This window comes from Macrotis lagotis, chromosome 2 (genome assembly GCF_037893015.1).
Source record: "Macrotis lagotis isolate mMagLag1 chromosome 2, bilby.v1.9.chrom.fasta, whole genome shotgun sequence".
In the NCBI taxonomy this organism is placed as follows: domain Eukaryota; kingdom Metazoa; phylum Chordata; class Mammalia; order Peramelemorphia; family Peramelidae; genus Macrotis; species Macrotis lagotis.
In genome coordinates, this window is record NC_133659.1 from 219,301,838 (window position 1) to 219,323,362 (window position 21,525).

The following is a 21,525-nucleotide window of genomic DNA, read 5'->3' on the forward strand; positions in this document are numbered from 1 at the left end:
ATAACTTTAAAGCTTATAATTAGTTATCTCCTAAGTAGACTAAGTATTATATATATATATATATATATATTATATATATATATATATATATATATATATATATATATACTACCATTTGACAGATAATGAAATTGATCCTGAGAAAGGAAATATAGCTCATTAGTGTGAGGGCTGAAATTTGAACCAGTAAGGTCATCTTATTCTAAATGTAGTATTCTTGCCATACCAATCTTTGTCCAAACTCAGATCTCCTTCAGGTCCTCCATGCTTGGCCAGTCAATAAAATTTAAGTCTAGGAATATCATTATAAGGCAATGATATCTGAGATATGGAGTTCAACTATGATTCTGTAAAGAATTTTTCTTCCCTCCTAGACACAAGTGAGATATAGTGAGCTGAGTTGCTATAGACACATACAAAGCATACTACTGCCCAACAGAATGGATAATCCTGGGGCTTATCCTAGTATACCCTTTCCAAAAAAGGCCTAAAATAATAAGCATTCACATTGAAATTTCTTCATATCTATTTCTGCTAGTTCTTTGTCCTCCCAAGTAGCTTCTCTAAACTATTTCTAACTCTAATCTTTGAATTTTTAAAAATACACTTAACTCTCTTTTTACATTATATTAATATTCTATTTGTTTTCCAATTATATACAATCATTTTTGCAAGATTTTGAATTTTACAATTTTCCCCCTTCTTTCCCTCCCCCTCCCTCCCTCCAACATTAGCAATCTGATATAGCCTTTTACATTTGTTTCTGTTATGCATATATCAATATTGAATGTGTTGAGAGAAAAATATATCCATAAGGAAGAAAGAAAATATCAAAGATAGCAAAATTATGTAATGCATAAGACAACTTTTTAAGAACTGAAGATAATAGTCTTTGGTCTTTGTTTAAATTCCACAGTTCCTTCTCTGGATACAGATGGTATTCTCTATCACAGACCCCTAAAATTGGCCCTGATCATTGCATACAGTTAACTTTTTTATCAATGCAGACCAATAATATTTTAGGGCACAATGGAGATCTCCATGCCAAGAAGTGAACTTGTTTTAAAATGATTATATATTATTTTGTGAGCAAATCAAGGGGTTGGTAAAGAATTAGAGAAGAGTACATTTTGACTGGACAGATTTCACCACCAAGCTCTTAACCTTCCTGGCTCTTGGAACCATAGGGCATTTGAGCTAGAAAAGGACCCTGTTATCATCCCCCTTATTTTACAAATGAAGAAGTGAAGTCCCAGAAAATTAAATGACATTCCCAAAGTAATATAGCAACTTGTTGACCCCGCAGGGATGCAATTATATGTCTCTGGATTTCCAGTTCAAGACTCACTTGTCATTTTTCTTTTTCTTTTATTGCAGGGGCTTCAATGGGAAAAGAAAACAATTTACAGTGGATTATTATTATCATATTTGCTGCTGTGATTTTGGCTCTGATTGGGGTAATTTATATGAGAAGGTATAGACAAATAAATGTATATTTTCCATTAAGACATTTAATCTAATCATATTATTTTCTGTCATTTATGATAAATAGGACTTTGTAACAAATCATACTGTTTGTTCTCTTGTACTTCCCAAAATTATATGAAAGCTAGTAAAGCTGTGGCCTTTTGGCTGACTGAGAAATTATTCAATTGAGAAATGCTCAACTATGTTGTGCAATATGCTTCTGAAAGGAATTTTTGAGATATGAATGCAATGAAATACATTCTAGAAGAAATGATTAGCAGGCAGATTTCATAAAAACCCAAAATGATTTACATGAATTGATGATGAGTGAAGTGAGCAGAACTAGGAGAACATCGTACACAGTAATAGCAGTATTGTGTGGTGAACAACTATGACAGACTTAATTCTCCTCATCAATATAGTGATCAAAGATAAATCTAAATGACTTGTGATGGAAAATGCCATCCACATCTAGAGAAAGAATTATGGAGTCTGAATGCAGATCAAAACATTCTATTTTCACTTTTCAAAATTTGTTTCTTTTTTTTTCTTTCTCATGGTTTTTTCTTTAGTTCTGGTTTTTCTTTTGCAATATGAGTACTGTAGAAATATGATTAAAATGATTGTATATTTATAACCTATTCCAGATTGCTTTCTGCCTTGGTGAAGAGGGAGGGGGAAAAAGAGAGGGAGAAAAATTTGGAATTCAAAATTTTACAAAAACAAATGTTGAGGAGCAGCTAGATGGCACAGTGGATAGAGCACTGGCCCTGAAGTCAGGAGTATCTGAGTTCAAATCTGGCCTCAGACACTTAATAATTACCTAGCTGTGTGGCCTTGGGCAAGCCACTTAATCCCAATGCCTTGCAAAAAAAATGTTGAAAATTCTCTTTATAGTGATTGGAAAAACAAAATACTATTAAGAAATAAAAAGATGATAGAGGGGTAGTTTCAGAAAAAACATGACAAGATCTATATAAACTGATGTACAGTGAAGTAAGTAGTACTGGAAGATCATTGTACACAATAACAACAATATTGATTGATGATTAACTGTGAAACTTAGCTACTCTTTGATCCAAGACAATTCCAAAGAACTCAAGAGAAAAAAAATTATCAACCTCTAGAGAGAGAATTGATAAGTTCACAATACAAATTGAAGTATGATTTTCTCACTTTATTATTGTTTTTGCTTTAAAAAAATATGGTTAACATGGAAACATTTTTCTTGATTTCACATGTATAATTGTTATTATATTCCTTACCTTCTCAGTGGGCGAGGGGAAGGAGTAGGAGGGAGGGAGAGAATTTGAAACTCAAAAATTGAAAAAGAAAAGAATGTTAAAAATAAATAATGAATTGAAATAACAAAGAGATATCATGAAGGACTTATTAAGGTCAAACTTTTTGCATTACTAAATGAGAAGGTGACAAATATAATCCTAAAAACTTTATCATTATTAGGACAACTAAAAGTCTACATAGATGAAAGACAAAAATCAAGTCAAAGATCAAGGTCAAGTGTATTGTGATAATCTCAAAAAAATAGTAGGGTTGAGAAGGAATGCACTAGGAAAAGAGAGAAGGGAGAGGAAAAAGGAGGAAAATTATCTCACAATAGTGTTATGTGAAATGAGCATTTATAGTAGGGGAAAATGGGGGGAAGTGGGAAATGCTTGAGCCCCACTCTCATCAAAACTAGTTTACATATAATTTCAATTGGGTATAGAAATTTATCTCATTCTTGACCTGTGGTAGAGCCTTCTGAGTTTGTATTGGTCTAATCAGCCACAGTTGGTCATAATATACTTGGTCTGGACACAGTGATTTCATTTTGGTCCTTTTGGAGCACAAAGGATAACAACCAGTAGAAGGGGGATGTAAGAGGAGAAGGGGATAAAATAAAGAGAGGGTGGTGGGAATAGGAAGGGTGGATTAAGGGAGGCAGTGGTCAGAAACAAAACAGACTTTTGAGGGGGGGCACAGCGAGAGAGAGAGAGAGAGAGAGAGAGAGAGAGAGAGAGAGAGAGAGAGCAAGACAGAGACCAAGAGACAGAGAAGCAGAAGCAGGGGAAGGAGAAGGGGAAGGAGAAGGAGAAGGAGAAGGAGAAGGAGAATGAGAAGGAGAAGGAGAAGGAGAAGGAGAAGGAGAAGGAGAAGGAGAAGGAGAAGGAGAAGGAGAAGGAGAAGGAGAAGGAGAAGGAGAAGGAGGAGAAGGAGAAGGAGAAGGAGAAGGAGAAGGAGAAGGAGAAGGAGAAGGAGAAGGAGAAGGAGAAGGAGAAGGAGAAGGAGAAGGAGAAGGAGAAGGAGAAGGAGGAGAAGGAGAAGGAGAAGGAGAAGGAGAAGGAGAAGGAGAAGGAGAAGGAGAAGGAGAAGGAGAAGGAGAAGGAGAAGGAGGAACAGAAGGAGGAGGAGGAGAAGGGGGAGGGAAGGAGGAAGATACAAAGAACAAAATAGGATGTAGGGATAAACAGAATAATCATGACTGGGAATGTGAACTCACATAAAACAGAAGTGGAGAGCAGAATGCATTAGAAGCCAGAATATGTTGTTTATATGAAATGCAAACAATATATTGTTTATAAGAAACACACTTGAAACAAAAGGAAACACCCAGTTAAATGGGCTAGAACTGAATCTGTGCTTCAGTTGAAGTTAAAAAAGGCAGGAGTAGATTTCTGGCCAAGATGGTGGAGAGAAGCCAGACACTGTGCTAAGATCTCCTGGTTTTCCATCAGAAATAACATGAAAGAAACCTCTTAACAGAAATTCGATTCACAAAATGCAGAAATAGAAGCTAGGAGAAGAACACCTAGGAGAAGAAGACAGAAGAAGGTCTGTCTCAGGGACTGTCTCTGGTAACTGGGAGCGGAGAGCATAGAGACAGCCCAGGGGCAGCAGCAGGGTGAAGTCAGAGGGCCAACCTAAGCCACAGAGGCTTTGAGTTTGAGATCAGTGGTCTGGAGAGTCCTAGCGGGACTGGAGGGTGAGTTCAGCACAGAGAGCTGCAGGGTATGGCTGAACATCGACCCACTTGACTGGGGCCCTGAGCTCCATACTTTTAGCAGAGCCCTTTTCCCAGAACAAACACAGTAACAGCCCCCCCTCTGGTGTGGGCAGTAGAGCTCCCTCAGCTGAATAGGGAGATTAACTACCTCACTCCAGAGCCTAGCCCACAATGTTCAAGAATAACAGTATGAAGCTGCAGCCCCCACTCCCTCCAGGCCTAGGGAGAGGGCCTCAAATCAAGATCACAGACATGCCAGAGAAAGCCTCTAGCATCCCCTAGTGGCCATCCCACTTGGAGTAAGCAAAGCCCCTAGGATATTCAACACCAAAGGTCTATGAACCAGCTCCTCCGCCAACACAAGATCCTAGAAAAATGAAGAAAAGTCAGAGAAGGGGGCCCATTGAAATCCTAACCCAGAGGGAGCTAGAACTTTTTAAAAATTTTTTTTATTAAAGATATTATTTGAGTTTTACAATTTTCCTCCCAATCTTATTCTCCCCCCCACCATGGAAAGTAATTTGTCAGTCTTTTACTTTTTTTCCATGCTATACATTGATCCAAAGTGAATGTGATGAGAGAGAAATCATATCCTTAAGGAAGAGACAAGAAGTCTAGGAAGTAACAAGAACAGACAATAAGATATCTGTTTTTCCCTAAATTAAAGGGAATAGTCCTTGGACTTTGTTCAAACTCCATGGCTCTTTATCTGGATACAGATGGCACTCTCCTTTGCAGACAGCCCCAAATTGTTCCTGATTGTTGCACTGATGGAATGAGCGAGTCCTTCAGGGCTGAACATCACCCCCATGTTGCTGTTAGGGTGTACAGTGTTTTTCTGGTTCTGCTCATCTCACTCAGCATCAGTTCATGCAAATCCCTCCAGGCTTCCCTGAAATCCCATCCCTCCTGGTCTAATAGAACAATAGTGTTCCATGACATACATATACCACAGTTTGCTAAGCCATTCCCTAATTGAAGGACATTTACTTGATTTCCAATTCTTTGCCACCACAAACAGGGCTGCTATACTTATTTTTGTACAAGTGATGTTTTTACCCTTTTCCATTATCTCTTCAGGGTATAGACCCAGTAGTGGTATTGCTGGGTCAAAGGGTATACACATTTTTGTTGCCCTTTGGGCGTAGTTCCAAATGCAAGAGCTAGAACTTCTAAGGAGAATATGAATTGGACTCTAGTCCAGAAAGACTTCCTAGAAGAGATCAGAAAGGAGTTTAAAAATCAAGTGAAAAAATTGGGAAAAGAAACTCAAGAGAAAATTACCACCTAGTAAGAGAAAATTAACATCTCACACATGAAAACAAATTCTTGGAAAATACAATTGGACTAATGCAAAAAGAAAATAATTCTCTCAAAGCTACAATTGGGCAAATGGAAAACTCCTTCAAAAATAGAAATGACCAATTGGAAAAGTAGTTGAAAAAGGTAAATGAAGAAAATTCTTCTCTAAAAAAAAGAATGGAGTCTGTGGAAACTAATGACTTCAGGAGACAACAAGAATCTGTTAAACAAAACCAAAAAATTGAAAAAATAGAAGAAAATGTAAATACCTCATCAACAAAACCACTGATCTTGAGGATAGAATGAGGACAGGCAACTTAAGAATCCTTAGGCTTCTTGAAAACATTGAAGAATAAAAAAAAGTTTGGACTCAATATTACAGGATTTAGTGATGGAAAACTGTCCTGATATCATGGAACCAGAGGGCAAAATAATTACTGAAAGAATGCATCAATTTCCTCTGGAAAGGGATTCTAAAATGAAAACACCAAGGAATAGTATGGTCAAATTCCAGAACTATTGGACAAAAGAGAAAATCCTTCAAGCAGCCAGAAAGAAACAATTTAGATACCAAAGAGCCACAGTAAGGTTTACACAGGACCTGAGTGCATCAACATTAAGGGATTGAAGGAGCTGGGATTGTGATGTTCCAAAGAGCAAGTGAGTTTGGAATGCAGTCAAGAATCTACCATTTGGCAAAACTGAGCCTTCTCTTCCAGGGGGAAAAGATGGGCATTTAATGAAATAGGAGACTTCCAACTTTTCCTGATGAAAAAACCTGAGATAAATAGAAAATTTGGAGACTCAAGAGACACATGAAAAGGCAAAAAAGGAATAAAGAAAGAAAATTTCTATCCAATAAGATGAAACTGGCTATATCCCCACCTGGGAGCAAGATTTTCATGACTCTTGAGAACTGTAACTCTATTAGAGAGATTATACTTAGCCAGAAGTAATGGACACTCATGACTTACCTGTGACTCTGATATAATGATTTAAAAGCAATATCTCTTTAAAAAGGGGGGATGATAAAGAGATGGGAGAATGGAGGAGATTGAATGGGGTAAATCATATTACATAAAGAGGTACAAAGGACCTATTGCAATAAAAGGGAAGAAGGGAGGAGATGAGAATTGATTTCATTTTGGTCCTTTTGGAGCACAAAGGATAACAGGGGAGAGGGAGAAGACTATAGTCAGCAATTAATAGAATATGAACTGGCAATAATAAAAAACTTAGAGATTATTCTCAATTTTAAATAGCCCAATTTCCTTATATATATAAAAATATTTTTGAGAAATCAGTAACAATGAATAATGTTTATTGATGTCTTTAATTTTTAAAGTTTTATTAATGGTAATATATTATATATGTAAAGTATAATTTTTCTGTTATGTACACTTATATATTATCTCTATTTCATGTTTCTTATTTAAAAAAGCTAAACAGTTAAGTAATTGAATTTGAACCCAGGTACTCCTGACTCCAGGGCCAGTGCTTTATCCACTACACCACCTAGCTGCCCCTGCTTACCTTAATTTAAAAAAAAGGTAATGAACTGATCATGCAACTATAATTTTTTTGAAAAAGAGCAAATGAAAAATCTCTAATTAACCATCAAAATATAAATCCTAAAAATCAAAGAAGAAATTGTTAAATTGAAAGTAAAAACTAAAACTAAATACAGAAAAAATAAATAAAACTAAAAACAGGCTAAAAGTCAGAGAAACCAATAAAATAGATACACCATTGGTTAATTTGATTTTTTTTAAAAAAGAAGAAAACAAAATTAGTATCAAAAATGAAAAGGGTGAATAACTTAAATAATTGTGGTTTAGATTGGAAATTGTGATAATTATATCAATTGAAGAATGACTGAAGAAATTCTAGTATATCACTGTCATGGAATACTACTGTGCTATAAGAAATGATGAAAAGAATTATTTCATTAAGACCTTTGAAGTCTTATATGAACTGATGCAAAATTAAGTCAGCAGAAGCAGGGGAATATTATACACAATAGCAGCAATATTATAATGATTGTCAACCAGGAATATCTTAGCTCCTCTAATCAATACAATGATTCAAGACAATTCCAGATGAATGATGAAAAAAGCTGTCCGCCTCCAAAGAGAGAACTGATAAATTCTGAGTGCAGAATGAAATGTAGTTTTTTTTTAAACTGAATTAACTTTCTTATTCAGGGCCATACCAACAAAACTACCAAAGAATTATTTTATAGAGTTAGAAAAAATAACAAAATTCATCTAGAAGAACAAAGGATCAAGAATATCAAAGGAATTAATGAAAAATATATGAAGAAAGATGACATAGAAGTGCCACATTAAAAAAAATTACAAAGCAATCATCACCAAACAACCTATTAGTAAACCAGTGGGATAGATTAGAAATCCTTTACATGGTAGTAAAAGACCACACTAATATAATGTTTGATAAACTCAGAGATCCAAGTTTTAGGGACAAGCACTCTATCTGATGAAAATTTCTGGGAAAACTACTAGGCATAGACAAACATGTTACACCATATACCAAAATAAGGTCAAATTGGGTACATGATTTATCCATAAAGGTAATATCATTAGCAAATTAGGAGAGTGTGGAAAAATCTACCTGTCAGACTTAAATTCTTCTTTCATATATTTACTTATACCTATACCCTAAAAAAAAGAATATACAAAAGAATTATAAAAGAAAAACATCACCTATAACTACTTTCCAGTGGCTATTGAGCCAGACATCCTGGAGAATGGAGTCAAGTTCATTGCTATCAATAAAATTAGTGGGAGTGACAAAATTTTATCTTATTTTATTTTTTAGCTTTTTTCAAGGCAATGGGGTTAAGTGGCTTGCCCAAGGCCACACAGCTAGGTAATTATTAAATGTCTGAGGTCGGATTTGAACCCAGGTACTCCTGACTCCAAGGCCAGTACTGTATCCACTATGCCACCTAGCTGCCCCGAGTGACAAAATTTTAACTGAGCTATTTAAAATTATTTTTTTGTGGCACCCATATTTTTTAATTTAATTAATTTATTTTGAATTTTACATTTTTTCCCCCTGACCTCACTTCCCTCACAGAAGGCAGTCTATTAGGCTTTACATGTTTCCATGGTATACATTGATCTAAGTTGAATGTGATGAGAGAGAAATTATACCCTTAAGGAAAAAATAAAGTATAAGAGATAGCAAAATTACATAATAAGATAGTTTTTTTAAAAAAAATTAAAGGTAACAGTCTTTAGTCTTTGTTCAAATTGCACAATTCTTTCTCTGGATACAGATGATATTCCCCATTGCAGATTTCCCCAAATTGTTCCTGATTGTTGCACTGATGGAATGAGCAAGTCCATTAAGGTTGATCATCACCCCCATGTTGCTGTTAGGATGTACAATGTTCTTCTAGTTCTGCTTATCTTGCTCAGCATCCATTCATGCAAATCCTTCCAGGCTTCCCTGAATTCCCATCCCTCCTAATAGGAGAATAGTTTCTAATAGAACAATAGTGTTCCAATTGGAGGACATTTATTTGATTTCCAATTCTTTACCACAACAAACAAGGCTTCCATGAATAATTTTGTACAAGTGATATTTTAACCCTTTTTCATCATCTCTTCAGGGTATAGACCCAGTAATGGTATTGCTGGATCAAAGGTTATGCACATTTTTGTTGCCCTTTGAGCATAATACCAAAATTAAACTACTTATTTAGTGCCCTACCAATCAAAATTCTAAAAAATTACTTTAATAACTTAGAAAAAATTGTAAGTAAATTGGTATGGAGCAATAAAAAGTCAAGAATTTCCAGGGATTTAATGAAAAAAAGTACAAAAGAAGGTGGCTTAGTTCTACCAGAGCTAAAATTATATTATAAATCATCAATCATCAAAACTGTCTGGTATTGTCTAAGAAATAGAGTGGTAGATCAGTGGAATAGACTAGGTGCAATGGCAAGAAATGAATATAGTAATCTGCTGTTTGATAAACCCAAAGAGTCAAGCTATTGGGATAAAAACTCTCTCTTTGATAAAAAACTGTTGGGAAAATTGGAAGTTAGTATGGAAGAAACTTAGATTAGCTAACACCTCAAACCCTATTCCAAGATAAAATCCAAATGGATACAGGATTTAGACATAAAAAACACTATAAGCAAATTAGAAGATCAAGGACTAGTTTTTAGTGATCTTCTCCATCTTTTCCTTAGTCATAAACTGATTCCTTTTCCATAGACCTGACAGGTAAACTTTCCACTGTACTGTGTTTCCTCTCTTAAATAGTAGAACCTTAGTAAGTAATTATTGTTTGATTTCTGCAGTCACAATGGTACTTGAGCACCCTACAAGAGATGTATTAGAATAGGGTGGTAGGGGCCTTTCAGGCCTATACCCATTCATTTCTAGACTATTGCCACTCCAGATGTACCCAGAACCAAGATGGGAGAATCTAATTACAAAAAAGATCAGTTATGGGAAGGAAGGTGGGGGTGGGAAGATCTTATTTTTTTAATGTTCAAAATACACTTCAAAGTGATGCAGACATAAAGAACTACATTTGTGAAATGTTGCATTTGCTATTTTATGTGATCAAATTACTAGTTGATTTTTCTGAACTGATTATTTTCTCTATTTTCTTTTTGGTTTCAATAAGAGATGCCTCAGGGTGGCTAGGTGGTGTAGTGGATAGAGCACCGGCCCTGAGTACAAATTTGGCCTCAGACATTTAATAAATACCTAGCTGTGTGGCTTTGGGCAAGCCACTTAACCCCATTTGCCTTGCAAAAACCTAAAAAAAATAAAATAAGAAAAATAAGAGATGCCTCATTAAGTAGGGGAGAGGGAGAAGACTATAGTCAGCAATTAATAGAATATGAACTGGCAATAATAAAAAACTTAGAGATTATTCTCAATTTTAAATAGCCCAATTTCCTTATATATATAAATATTTTTGAGAAATCAGTAACAATGAATAATGTTTATTGATGTCTTTAATTTTTAAAGTTTTATTAATGGTAATATATTATATATGTAAAGTATAACTTTTCTGTTATGTACACTTATATATTATCTCTATTTCATGTTTCTTATTTAAAAAAGCTAAACAGTTAAGTAAAACACATTATAGTGAATTCAGAAGAAAGTACTTGCAACATTCTACATCTATAGTTCTCTTTACCTCTCTTTTTTAAAAAATTAATATTAAAAAAACTTTTCTTTCCTTTTCATTCCCTATACAACTACAAAACAGAAAAGAAAAATATATATGGGGTGGCTAGGTGATACAGTGGATAGAGCTCCAGCCCTGGAGTCAGGAGTACCTGAGTTCAAATCCAGCCTCAGACACTTAATAATTACCCTAGCTGTGTGGCCTTGGGCAAGCCACTTAACGCCATTGCCTTGAAAAAATCTAAAAAAAAAAAACTAAATAAATGTATTGTAACAAGTATGCAGTTGTAACAAAAGAAAAAATTCTGCTTTATGCAAAACAAATTCCCCCAGTGGTCATATACAAAAATATCTATTTAATTTTGTATTCTAAATACATCAGTTCTCTGTAATGGTGAGCAAGTTTCATCATCAGTTATTGGGAATTATAAATGGTCATCATATGGATCATAGCTCTTGCAATTTTCAAATTTATTTGTTTTTACAGTGTTATTATTATATAAATTATTCTCCTGGACTGAATAAATTGTAATATAATAAATGGGATGGAGCACTATTGTATTGTAAAAAATAAGGAATCAGAAAAAACATAGTAAAACTGTATGAGCCAATGCAAAACAAAATGGGCAGAACCAGAACATTTACACTATCAATATTATAAAAATGAAGACTTTTAAGAACTTTTCTAATCTGATAAAGAATGAAATGAGCAGATCTACCAACTTGATTTAGAGAAAGTGTGGACTGGTTGGGTTTATTTGAAACTTATCCCTAAAATTGATAGTTTTTCTTCTGAAGTTTCTATTTGTAACAGTTAATGAGAGTATATTACAATGGATGGAGAATTGATTCTGGAATGACTAAATTAGTTTGTAAAATTCTTTGTAAGCATAAAAATCAATAATTATAAAAAACCATACCAGGCTATGATCAGAAATCTTTTAACAAATAGCTCTTTTTCTCCAGCAAAAAATCAGACAGCAGACATTTGAAACCAGAGAAAGCCAGTAAAAAGTTCAGATTCTGTCCAGTTTGTTTGTTTGTTTGTGTGTGTGTGTGTGTGTGTGTGTGTGTGTGTGTGTGTGTGTTTGTTTGTGTAGCTCCCAGGTTAGTTCAAGTCTTTATAACCTCTTCTTTTTCTTTGATTTTTTAGTGGATCTCCTTGCCCCCCCCAATATCTTCTCCATTCCATTTTCCTGCCATTATCAATGTCTGAATATGCCACCATACCAACTCTAAGACTTACAATAGCTCCCTAACACTAAGACTTTCAAGTCAGAAGATGAAAGCCAGTAGTATAGAACCATTTTTAACAATTCTAAGCAAAGCAATAGGCTCAACCAAAAAAATTATTTCAGTAAACAAAATGTTAGAGACTATAGGAAAGAAGAGAAAAAATGATCTAATGAAACTTACATCTAGAAAACAATGGGACTGACATAGGTAAAAGTGATAGACTCTGAATAACAATAAAGGATGAAAATATTTAAGGAGAGGAGGGGAGAGGAGGGGAGGGGAGGGGAGGGGAAGGGAGAGGAGCCATGAGACTTGGCTTAGTCTGGCAACATGGCATGGGGGTATTCCAAAAGGCCCAAGAAGGAGAGTGAGAAAAACCCATTCTGCTAGATGGAAGTGAGAATCAAAGGACAAGGAGAAGAAGGAAGAAGCAGTAGCATTTCCTGTTAAATAATCTTCTGTAGTAGCTTGGGCAAGGGGAGGCACTTGGAGAGGGATCATGCACCTTGGGGCAGGTATACTCCAATGCCAGACTATGTAAAGGTTCTTTCCTGTCCCAAGTATGAGTGAAGGGGAAAATAGGGGCAAGATATAAACAATAGGAGTCAGATTACATCTCAGCATATACTTGGCATCATTTCCCCCCCTCAAAATTATTTGGGACCCAGATTCTTTTGGGCCTTTCATGGTCCATTTGGAGATGATGCATTGCAGCTGAGAACTCCATTGAGGCAGGATCCAGAGGGTATTGGCTATCAGGACTGGCACAGCTGACTAGCATCCTGAAGAGGCTTGTATTGGAGATGTACAGCTGGTAACCTAGAGAAATGAAACTCAAGGGAAAAAATTTGAACAAGCAAAAAACCAGAGAGAGATATTTAACAGAGAAAGCTATTTAACAGAGGTCCAATAATCAGAAAAAAAACTAGAAAGACTATAAAGAACAAGTATTATACCTTATGATCCTGTCAATATCAGAATACTTTTCATAAGAACACAGGTTCTGGGGCAGCTAGGTGGCACAGTGGATAGAGTACTGGCCCTGGAGTCAGGAGTGCCTGAGTTCAAATCCAGCCTCAGACACTTAATAATTACCTAGTTGTGTGGCTTTGGGCAAGTCACTTAACCCCATTGCCTTGCAAAAAAAAATAAAATAAATACATAAATAAAAGAACATGGGTTCTAATTAAATACACATTCATTAATGGATGTCACATTGAGTTGTAACCAAAAGCTCAAGAATAGTATAAACAAATGTATTGAATAAACATTTTGAACTGCATGTGTCCAATAAGTAATTTGCAACAAAATTTTCTATCTTGACTTAATCATGTTTAGAAAGAACAAAAATTCTAATTGAGGAATGGATCTCTCTTTAAAGGAGTTTAAAAAAAATTGACCAACAGGCATTATCCTGATAAGGCAGCCATATTGATAGCTCTTTTCCCTAAGGGAATTTATTGTGATAAAGAATTACATCTCATGATTAAAAAAAGACTAAATGATTGCCCATTATTTAAGATTTAGAAGGTAAGAGTTCCAGTGGTTCACTTTTATACTTGATTATGGTACACCTGGCATTATTATGGCAATTTGCTATTAAGGAGCAGAGAGGGACATGAAGACATGTTCCCTTATGTATTAGATGTTCTTTACAGGTAGAGTTTCCAGACAATCCTTTCCAATAAGCCAGGTTCCAGGTCTGCCAGTTTAGTGCTTCCTTTAAAAAAAATCCTATCTCATTTGAGGTTGACATCATTTTCTCAAAGGCCACTCATTCCATCTGTAGTATTAAAGTCAAACCTCATAGGTTAATGGCTTCACTGTCATGTTATTGTCTTTCTATTTTAACATACCTGATGTCAGACAGATCAATTATCAACATATTGTAATATGACAATTACCTTTAACCAGAGCTTCAGATGACTTGAGCACTAAGGAAATCAAAAGTGTGCCAGGCTATAATTTGGTAGAAGAGATTCAGGGACAAAATTATAATTTAATTGTTGCTCTTGTAGCTAAGTGTTAGGGATCCTTGAGGATCACAGTTGTGAAATGACAACGGTAATGGTTTAAAGACACTCTTGGCCTCTTGTTGTTTTGCAAATATACAGGTTCGGTTTCTCAGGAGACCAGCATGACCCAAATCCCTTTGCTTTTCCATAAGATCAGCATGACCCAGCTCCTTTGTATCTCCTGATATTGATCAAGAATCATTATAGCAAGAGCAATGAAGTAGGCATAAGTATGCATATTGTTTAACCAATATGTAATGATCTAACCAATGTGTAATCTTTAATATGATAGATGCTTAAGCTGGTAGCATGAGTTGTCCATGAGTACAGAAGTAGACTAGGATAAAAGCTGCTGTGTGACCCTAATAAAATTTGGAGTGCTTTACCATCTCTGCCTCCCGTCTCATTCATTGCAAGCTGAGAGCCATTCTCTGCTGGTCAGAGAACTCAAAGTAGTCAGTGCCATACAGCTAAAGACTGCTGTAAATTAAATACAATAAGCAGAATTTGAGATGTAAAACTACAATAATCCTGATTGACATTTAGAACTGAATTTTTTTTATACAAGTAACTTTTTGCAATGAATTCATTTAGTTATTAACTGTTTAGAATAACTGAACATATCCTTTGGCTAGGAGATTGCCCATCGTCTCCAGACTTCTCACATAACAATTAGCTAGAGAGTCATGGAGAAATCTCAAATAATCACTATTATTTTATCTTCCTCATGTTACATAGGTGCTTTTACCTCAAAGCAAGCAACAAAACTTTATATATATATATATCCAAAATAGTCTCAATTTACCTTTATATAGCTAGAAACTTCTATAAAGACAACTTTACATTACTCCTATTTAACTATTAGCCATATTCAAAAAATAAACTGTTAATCTTAGATGACTTTAAAATTTACATGTGTTATAAATTCCAATGTTATAAAGCAATAGTAAGAACAACCAGATATTCAAATCAATTTACACATGGATTATTAAATTTTACAGAGTAATATTTACATTATTTTATTATATTATACATTATTTAGTAATATTTGGAATCATAGTAGTGGCCTTGGTTTTGATATTTCCCATCCATTATCCTTATAAAATAATCAGGTATTAATTCCAGGCTTCATTACTCTTACAGCATTCAAATAGCTTATGTGTTCTTAAAAGATAATTAAATAATTATAAGCTTACTAAAGCATATCACATAACTGATAAATATTTTTCTACATCTTACTTACAGACCCCCCTCCCCCTACATCAACAGAAAACATACCACAATCAGGACATACTTTCCAGTTTCCTGTTTCCCTCACAATTTATGTGAGGGAAGAAATCTACAGTTTTGACTTCTTTAAAATTAAACAAATAATTACTAACTTACATTAAATATAAGATACTCAGGCTAACATCTCATTTTCTTAGAACAAAATCAAACAACAAAAAGATTTTTCTTAACTTAAGGCAGATTTTATTATTCAATATCTTACTTATTTACCTCTATCCCAATTATGCTTTTATTTTTAAAAGAAAATGAAAATTCCCAAGGGTTCAATCTTATACATATGGTAATTAAAAAAAAAACAATTGACTCTTTTTTATGCCATGGATGCTAGGGCAATGTGACTCTTACATCAAACAAAATTTAAATAGATACATTTTCTTATTTTCAACTAATAGATGTTAAATAAATTTTACTTTGTCATGAAATGATTATCAATATTAATTTAACATCAAAACAAATAATATTATAGATTATCAGTAAATATCCCTGATAACATAATTATATATTATTCAATATCATAGATTCCCAAGTTTTTTTCAGATGCAATTGTATATTTTTCTTCTTAGTAACATAAAAATTCCCAAATTTGTTACAGAACTTCTAAATAACTTGAAATTAAGAGGAGTTTAAATTATTCTTCAATTTAGCACTTTTCTTTTCTAACCACAAGGGGGGATCTTTCCTATTGATCCTTCCAGCCCTCTTTTCAAAGCCTCTTGAGGGCAGAATGAGTCTTAGACTACAAGAAATTAACACTTATTTCCAGGACTTGAAGTAGTAACTAACTGACATGTCAGGCACTTTACAATCAAACCCAAAAGAATATTTAAAATCTCAATTAATTAACATAGGTTGAATTTAGTTGTCAATCAATATTAGTTTAACAAAAAAAAATTAGTTCACAGATGAGTTTCACAAAAGCATTCCTCACAAACTTGTAACTTAAACACTTTCAAATGTAAACAATAGATGGGTTCATACTCTTTTTTTTCTCTAAGTCGAGTGACTAAAAAGCCAGGTGCAGCTGATCTGCAGATTGTACTAAATTTATCTATTTTCTTATTTAGCTTGATTTATTAACTTGATTCAGAGGATATCTAGCTAATCCTTGCAATCCCTAATTGAGGTCAAATGATATTAAAATTTTCTGGTAAGAAGATTGGTTCAAATCTTATTGATTACTTAATAAAAGGAGTAACATTTAACTCAGGTAACAATCAGGAACTATTTCAGATCTGAATTACATACACACAGAGGAGTTTTAGACTCTGACCAGACATAGACACAAGGTATAATTCTTTTTGAACAAAGGCTACACATTTATCAAAGTGAGATTTCTCTGAAAGCTCTGGCCAGTCTTACCAAATCTCAACTATAGAAACAGTTTCCATCTCTCTAAGTCAACGGAGAGGTGTGAAAACATCCTATTGATTTTTAAATACACATATTTATATTATCATATTTCAATTGTACCAATTAAAACCAGTACAAAAATTATTTTTAAAATCAATTAGAATTTCTTGAGGAACCTCATATGTACATTAAGATTTTAAAATAGTCAATCAATAATTAAAATTCCTTAATATATTTGAATGCATTCTTAGTTACTTTATAAAGTTCAAATTCAGTTACTCTGTTACAGAGACCTTAGTTATTAGCACAGGTTTAATTAAGAATGAAATCTAAATCTCACAGCACAAATTCATTCTTTCCTTTTCCTTCTTTTAGTCAATTGACCATTAGGCATGTCAATCTATCAGTTCCCCTCCCCCCTCCACCCAAGGGTGGGCCTCCTCCACCTGAACTAATAACACCTTTAGGGAATGGGGGGTTGGAATCTAGTAACCATATGTCTAAGTCTAAGGAAGTTATGGGGCTAAACCAAGTTTGGGGATCTTTACCCATCTGGAGTGTAGAGTTGCAATCCAGTTGTGGCATAGGATTGAGATTCTAGATCCTAAAAAGTAAAAACTTTTTCCTTCTTCCCCCCTCCCTGCAGTCATCCCAATAGGGTGCGGGGGAGCGCTAAACAAACTTTTCAGTGAAAAAAATTCTCCTAGTGTACTCCTGGATTACCCCAAGGACAATTTTCATTAAATGCTCACAAGTCATCTTCAAAACCTCAGAGCATTGCCTTCCATGGTCAATGCCTAACACACAGCAGGCCACCCTATGGGGGCCTCAACTAAAGCAGAACCCTCCCCACAGGTGGGGCCAAGACAAATAATCCCGACCCAGGCATCCCCTGCAAATCAGCTGGCCAAGCCAAACACACACCACAAAACACAATCTTTGCTGATCTCACTTATGGACCTCATAGCCATTCTCTCCTGCAAATTCCCAGGAGCAAAGGAGAGGCCTAAAATGAGGAGAGTTTTCCTGAGAGTTCAATTTAGCCAGATCTGGAAATGAGAGCTTAGTTCAGAGTTTTTCTCACCTCATAAACTCCAAGCAGATCCAGAGAGATTCAGTGTGATCCTGGCTGGCTTACCATAAATGTTGCCACTGATAAAAGATCTGAGGCCAATGAAAAATGAAGGAATTTATGTGCTTCCTTTGGGATTTTATTTTATTTTTATTACTTAAAATTTTTTTTTCATCCATATGCACATGTATATTTTTAAGTTACAAAATTTCTTTCCAACCTGCCCACCTCCCTCTCCTCAGCAGTGAACTGAGTTCACTGTCTAGCATTGTACATAAATATTTTTGATAAACAGGTTTACAAATTAGTAATTTTGTCATGAAGAATTAGGATTAAGGGAAAGAGATACATAAGAGATAATTTTTATAACATGTTCATCAGATTCAGAAGGGTTATTTTTTTCTTGTGTGTTTCATTTTGTTTTGTTTTCCTTCTTCTAGAAGGGGATAACATTGACTATAGCCAGTCTAATATTATTGTCCTAGCTCTCTGAACTGCTGAGAGAGATTGCTTCCATCAAGGTTGATCATCTCACAGTGTTGTTGTTGATGTGTACACTGTTCTCTTGGTTCTGCTCCCTTTGCTCAGTATCAGATCATTCCATGCTTCTCTAGAGTCCAACCAATTATGGTTTCTTATAAAATAATAATATTCCATAGTATTCATGTACTTGTTTAACCATTGCCCAATTGATGGGCATTCCCTCAATTTCCAATTCTTTGCCACTACAAAAAGAGCTGCTATGAATATTTCGGAACATGTAGGACTTTTCCCATTTTTTATGATTTCTTCTGAATATAGGCCTAGAATTGGAATTGCTTTGGCATATTTCCATATTGCTCTCCAGAATGGTTGAATCCATTCTCAACTCCACCAGCAATGTTTCATTGTCCCAATCCTCCCACAACATCTCTAACATTGATCATTTTCTCTTTCTCTCATCTTGGACAATCTGAAAGTAATGTAGGGGGCAGCTAGATGATGCAGTGAATAAAGGACTGGCCCTGGAGTCAGGAGGACCTGAATTCAAATCCGGTCTCAGACACTTAATAATTACCTAGTTATGTGACATTTGGCAAGTCACTTAACTCCATTGCCTTAAATAAATTTTTTTTTTAGGTTTTTGCAAGGCAAACGGGGTTAAGTGGCTTGCCCAAGGCCACACAGCTAGGTAATTATTAAGTGTCTGAGACCGGATTTGAACCCAGGTCCTCCTGACTCCAGGGCTGGTGCTTTATCCACTATGCCACCTAGCTGCCCCTGCCTTAAATAAAAATTTAAAAAAGAAAGTAATAGTGATAATGGGCATCCTTGTTTCATTCCTGATTGTATTGGAAATGCTCCAAGTTTATTCCTATTACATAATATTTGTTTATGGTTTTAGATAGATGTTATTTATTAAGGAAAATTTCATGTAGTATTAAACTTTCTAGTGTTTTTAATAGGAATGATGTATTTTATCAAAGGCTTTTTCAGTATTTATTGAGATAATCATATGATTTCTGTTGCTTTTTCAATTGATATGTTCAATTATGTTGTGTTTTCCTAATATTGAATCATCTCTGTCTAGCTGATATAAATCCTACCTGATCATGTTGTATTATCCTAGTAATAACTTGTAGCCTCCTTGCTTAGATTTTATTTGATTTTTGCATCAATATTTTTTAAAGAAAGATTTTATTTATTTTGAGTTTTATAATTTTCCCCCATTGTTGCTTCCCCCCCCCCACAGAAAGCATTCTGTTAGTGTTTACATTGGTTCCATGTTATACATTGATCTCAGTTGAATGTGTGCATCAATATTCTTTTTTTTTTTAGGCTTTTGCAAGGCAAAAAAGTGGCTTAACCAAGGCCACACAGCTAGGTAATTATTAAGTGTCTGAGGTTGGATTTGAATTCAGGTACTCCTGACTCCAGGGCCGGTGCTCTATCCAGTGTGCCATCTAGTCGCCCCTGCATCAATATTCTTTAGAGAGCTTGGTCTATAATTTTCTTTATCTGTTTTGGTTCTTCCTGGTTTAGGTATCAGCACCATGTTGGTGTCATAAAAGGAATTTGGCAGAACTCGTCCTACTCCTAATTTTAAAAATAGTTTATGTAGAATAGGAATTGATTGTTCCTTAAATTTTTGGTAGAAATCACTTATAAATCTAACTGGACCTGGAGACTTTTAGGGAGTTTAGTGATGGTTTCTTCAATTTCTTTTTCTGAAATGGGGTTATTTAAATAATTTATGTCCTCTTCTGTTAATCTGGGCAGTTTGTATTTTTGTAAATATTCATCCATTTCACTCAAGTTATCCAATTTATTGGCATACCCTTCTGCAAAGTAGCTCCAAATTATCTCTTTAATTTCCTCCTCATTGGTGGTTAGTTCACCCTTTTCACTGATACTGGTAATTTTGTTATCATTTTTCTTTTTTTTTAATCAGATTAACCAAAGGTTTATTTATTTCATTGGCTTTTTCATAAAATCAACTCTTAGTTTTATTTATGAAATCAATGGTTTTCTTGTTTTCAGTTTTCTTAATCTCTCTTTTGATTTTCAGAATTTCTAATTTGGTATTTAATTGGGGACCTTTAATTTGTTCTTTTTCCTACCTTTTTTAGTTGCATATTCAATTCATTGATCTCCTTTTTCTCTATTTTATTCATATAGGCATTTAGAGATATAAAGTGCCCCCCCAAAACTGCCTTGGTTGCATCCCATAAATTTTGATATGATGTCCCATTAGTATCATTTTCTTGGATATAATTATCGATTATTTCTATTATTTGCTGATTGATCTGCCATTATTTAAAATTAAGTTATTTATTTTCCAATTAGTTTTTGGTGTATTTTTTCATGACCCTTTATTACATGTAATTTTTACTGCATCATGGTCTGAGAAGTGTGTATTTATTATGTCTGCCTTTCTGCATTTGATTATAAGGTTTTTGTGCCCTAGTACATGGTTAAGTTTAGTATAGGTGCCTTGTACTGCCAAGAAAAAGGTACATTCTTTTCTATTCCCATTAAGTTTTCTCTTGGGGTCCATCATATCTATGTTTTCTAAGATTTCATTCACCTTCTTAACTTCCTTTTTGTTTATTTTGGTTTAGACTTATCTAGTTCTGAGAGAGGGATATTGGGGTTCCCTATTATTAAAATTTTGCTGTTTATGCCTCCTTGTAATTCATTCAGCTTTTCCTCTAGGAATTTGGATGCTATACCATTAGGTGCATACATGTTTAGTAATGATATAGCTTCATTACCAATGGTGCCTTTTAAGAAGATGTAGTTTCCTTCCTTATCACTTTTAATTAGATCAATTTTTGCTTTTACTTCATCTGAGATCAGGATCAGTATCCCTGAATTTTTTACTTTAGCTGAGGCATAATATATTTTGCTCCATCCTTTTACATTTACCCTGTGTGTATCTCTCTGCTTCAAATGTGTTTCTTGTAAACAACATATTGTAGGATTCTGGTTTTTAATCCATTCTGCTATCTGCTTCCATTTTATGGGACAGTTCATCCCATTCACATTTACAGTTAAGATTACTAATTCTGCATTTCCCTCCATGCTATCTTTCTATATTTATATTTTTCTCTTTCCTTTCCTCAT

At 34.5% G+C, this 21,525-nt stretch overlaps 1 protein-coding gene across 5 annotated transcripts in view; it reads left to right on the forward strand.

Annotated features, from left to right (window-relative positions):
* The window catches only part of LOC141514203 (uncharacterized), a 75,003-nt gene that overhangs the window by 46,704 nt on the left and 6,774 nt on the right, over window positions 1–21,525 (forward strand). For 4 of the 5 annotated variants that reach the window (XM_074224790.1, XM_074224791.1, XM_074224788.1 and 1 more), the window contains one exon: window positions 1,378–12,451. In XM_074224790.1, the coding sequence (XP_074080891.1) occupies window positions 1,378–1,520 (143 nt within the window). In that variant the 3' untranslated portion in view covers window positions 1,521–12,451. Of the gene's footprint in view, window positions 1–1,377; window positions 12,452–21,525 lie in introns of those variants that run through there. The other variant, XM_074224789.1, reaches the window with a different exon arrangement.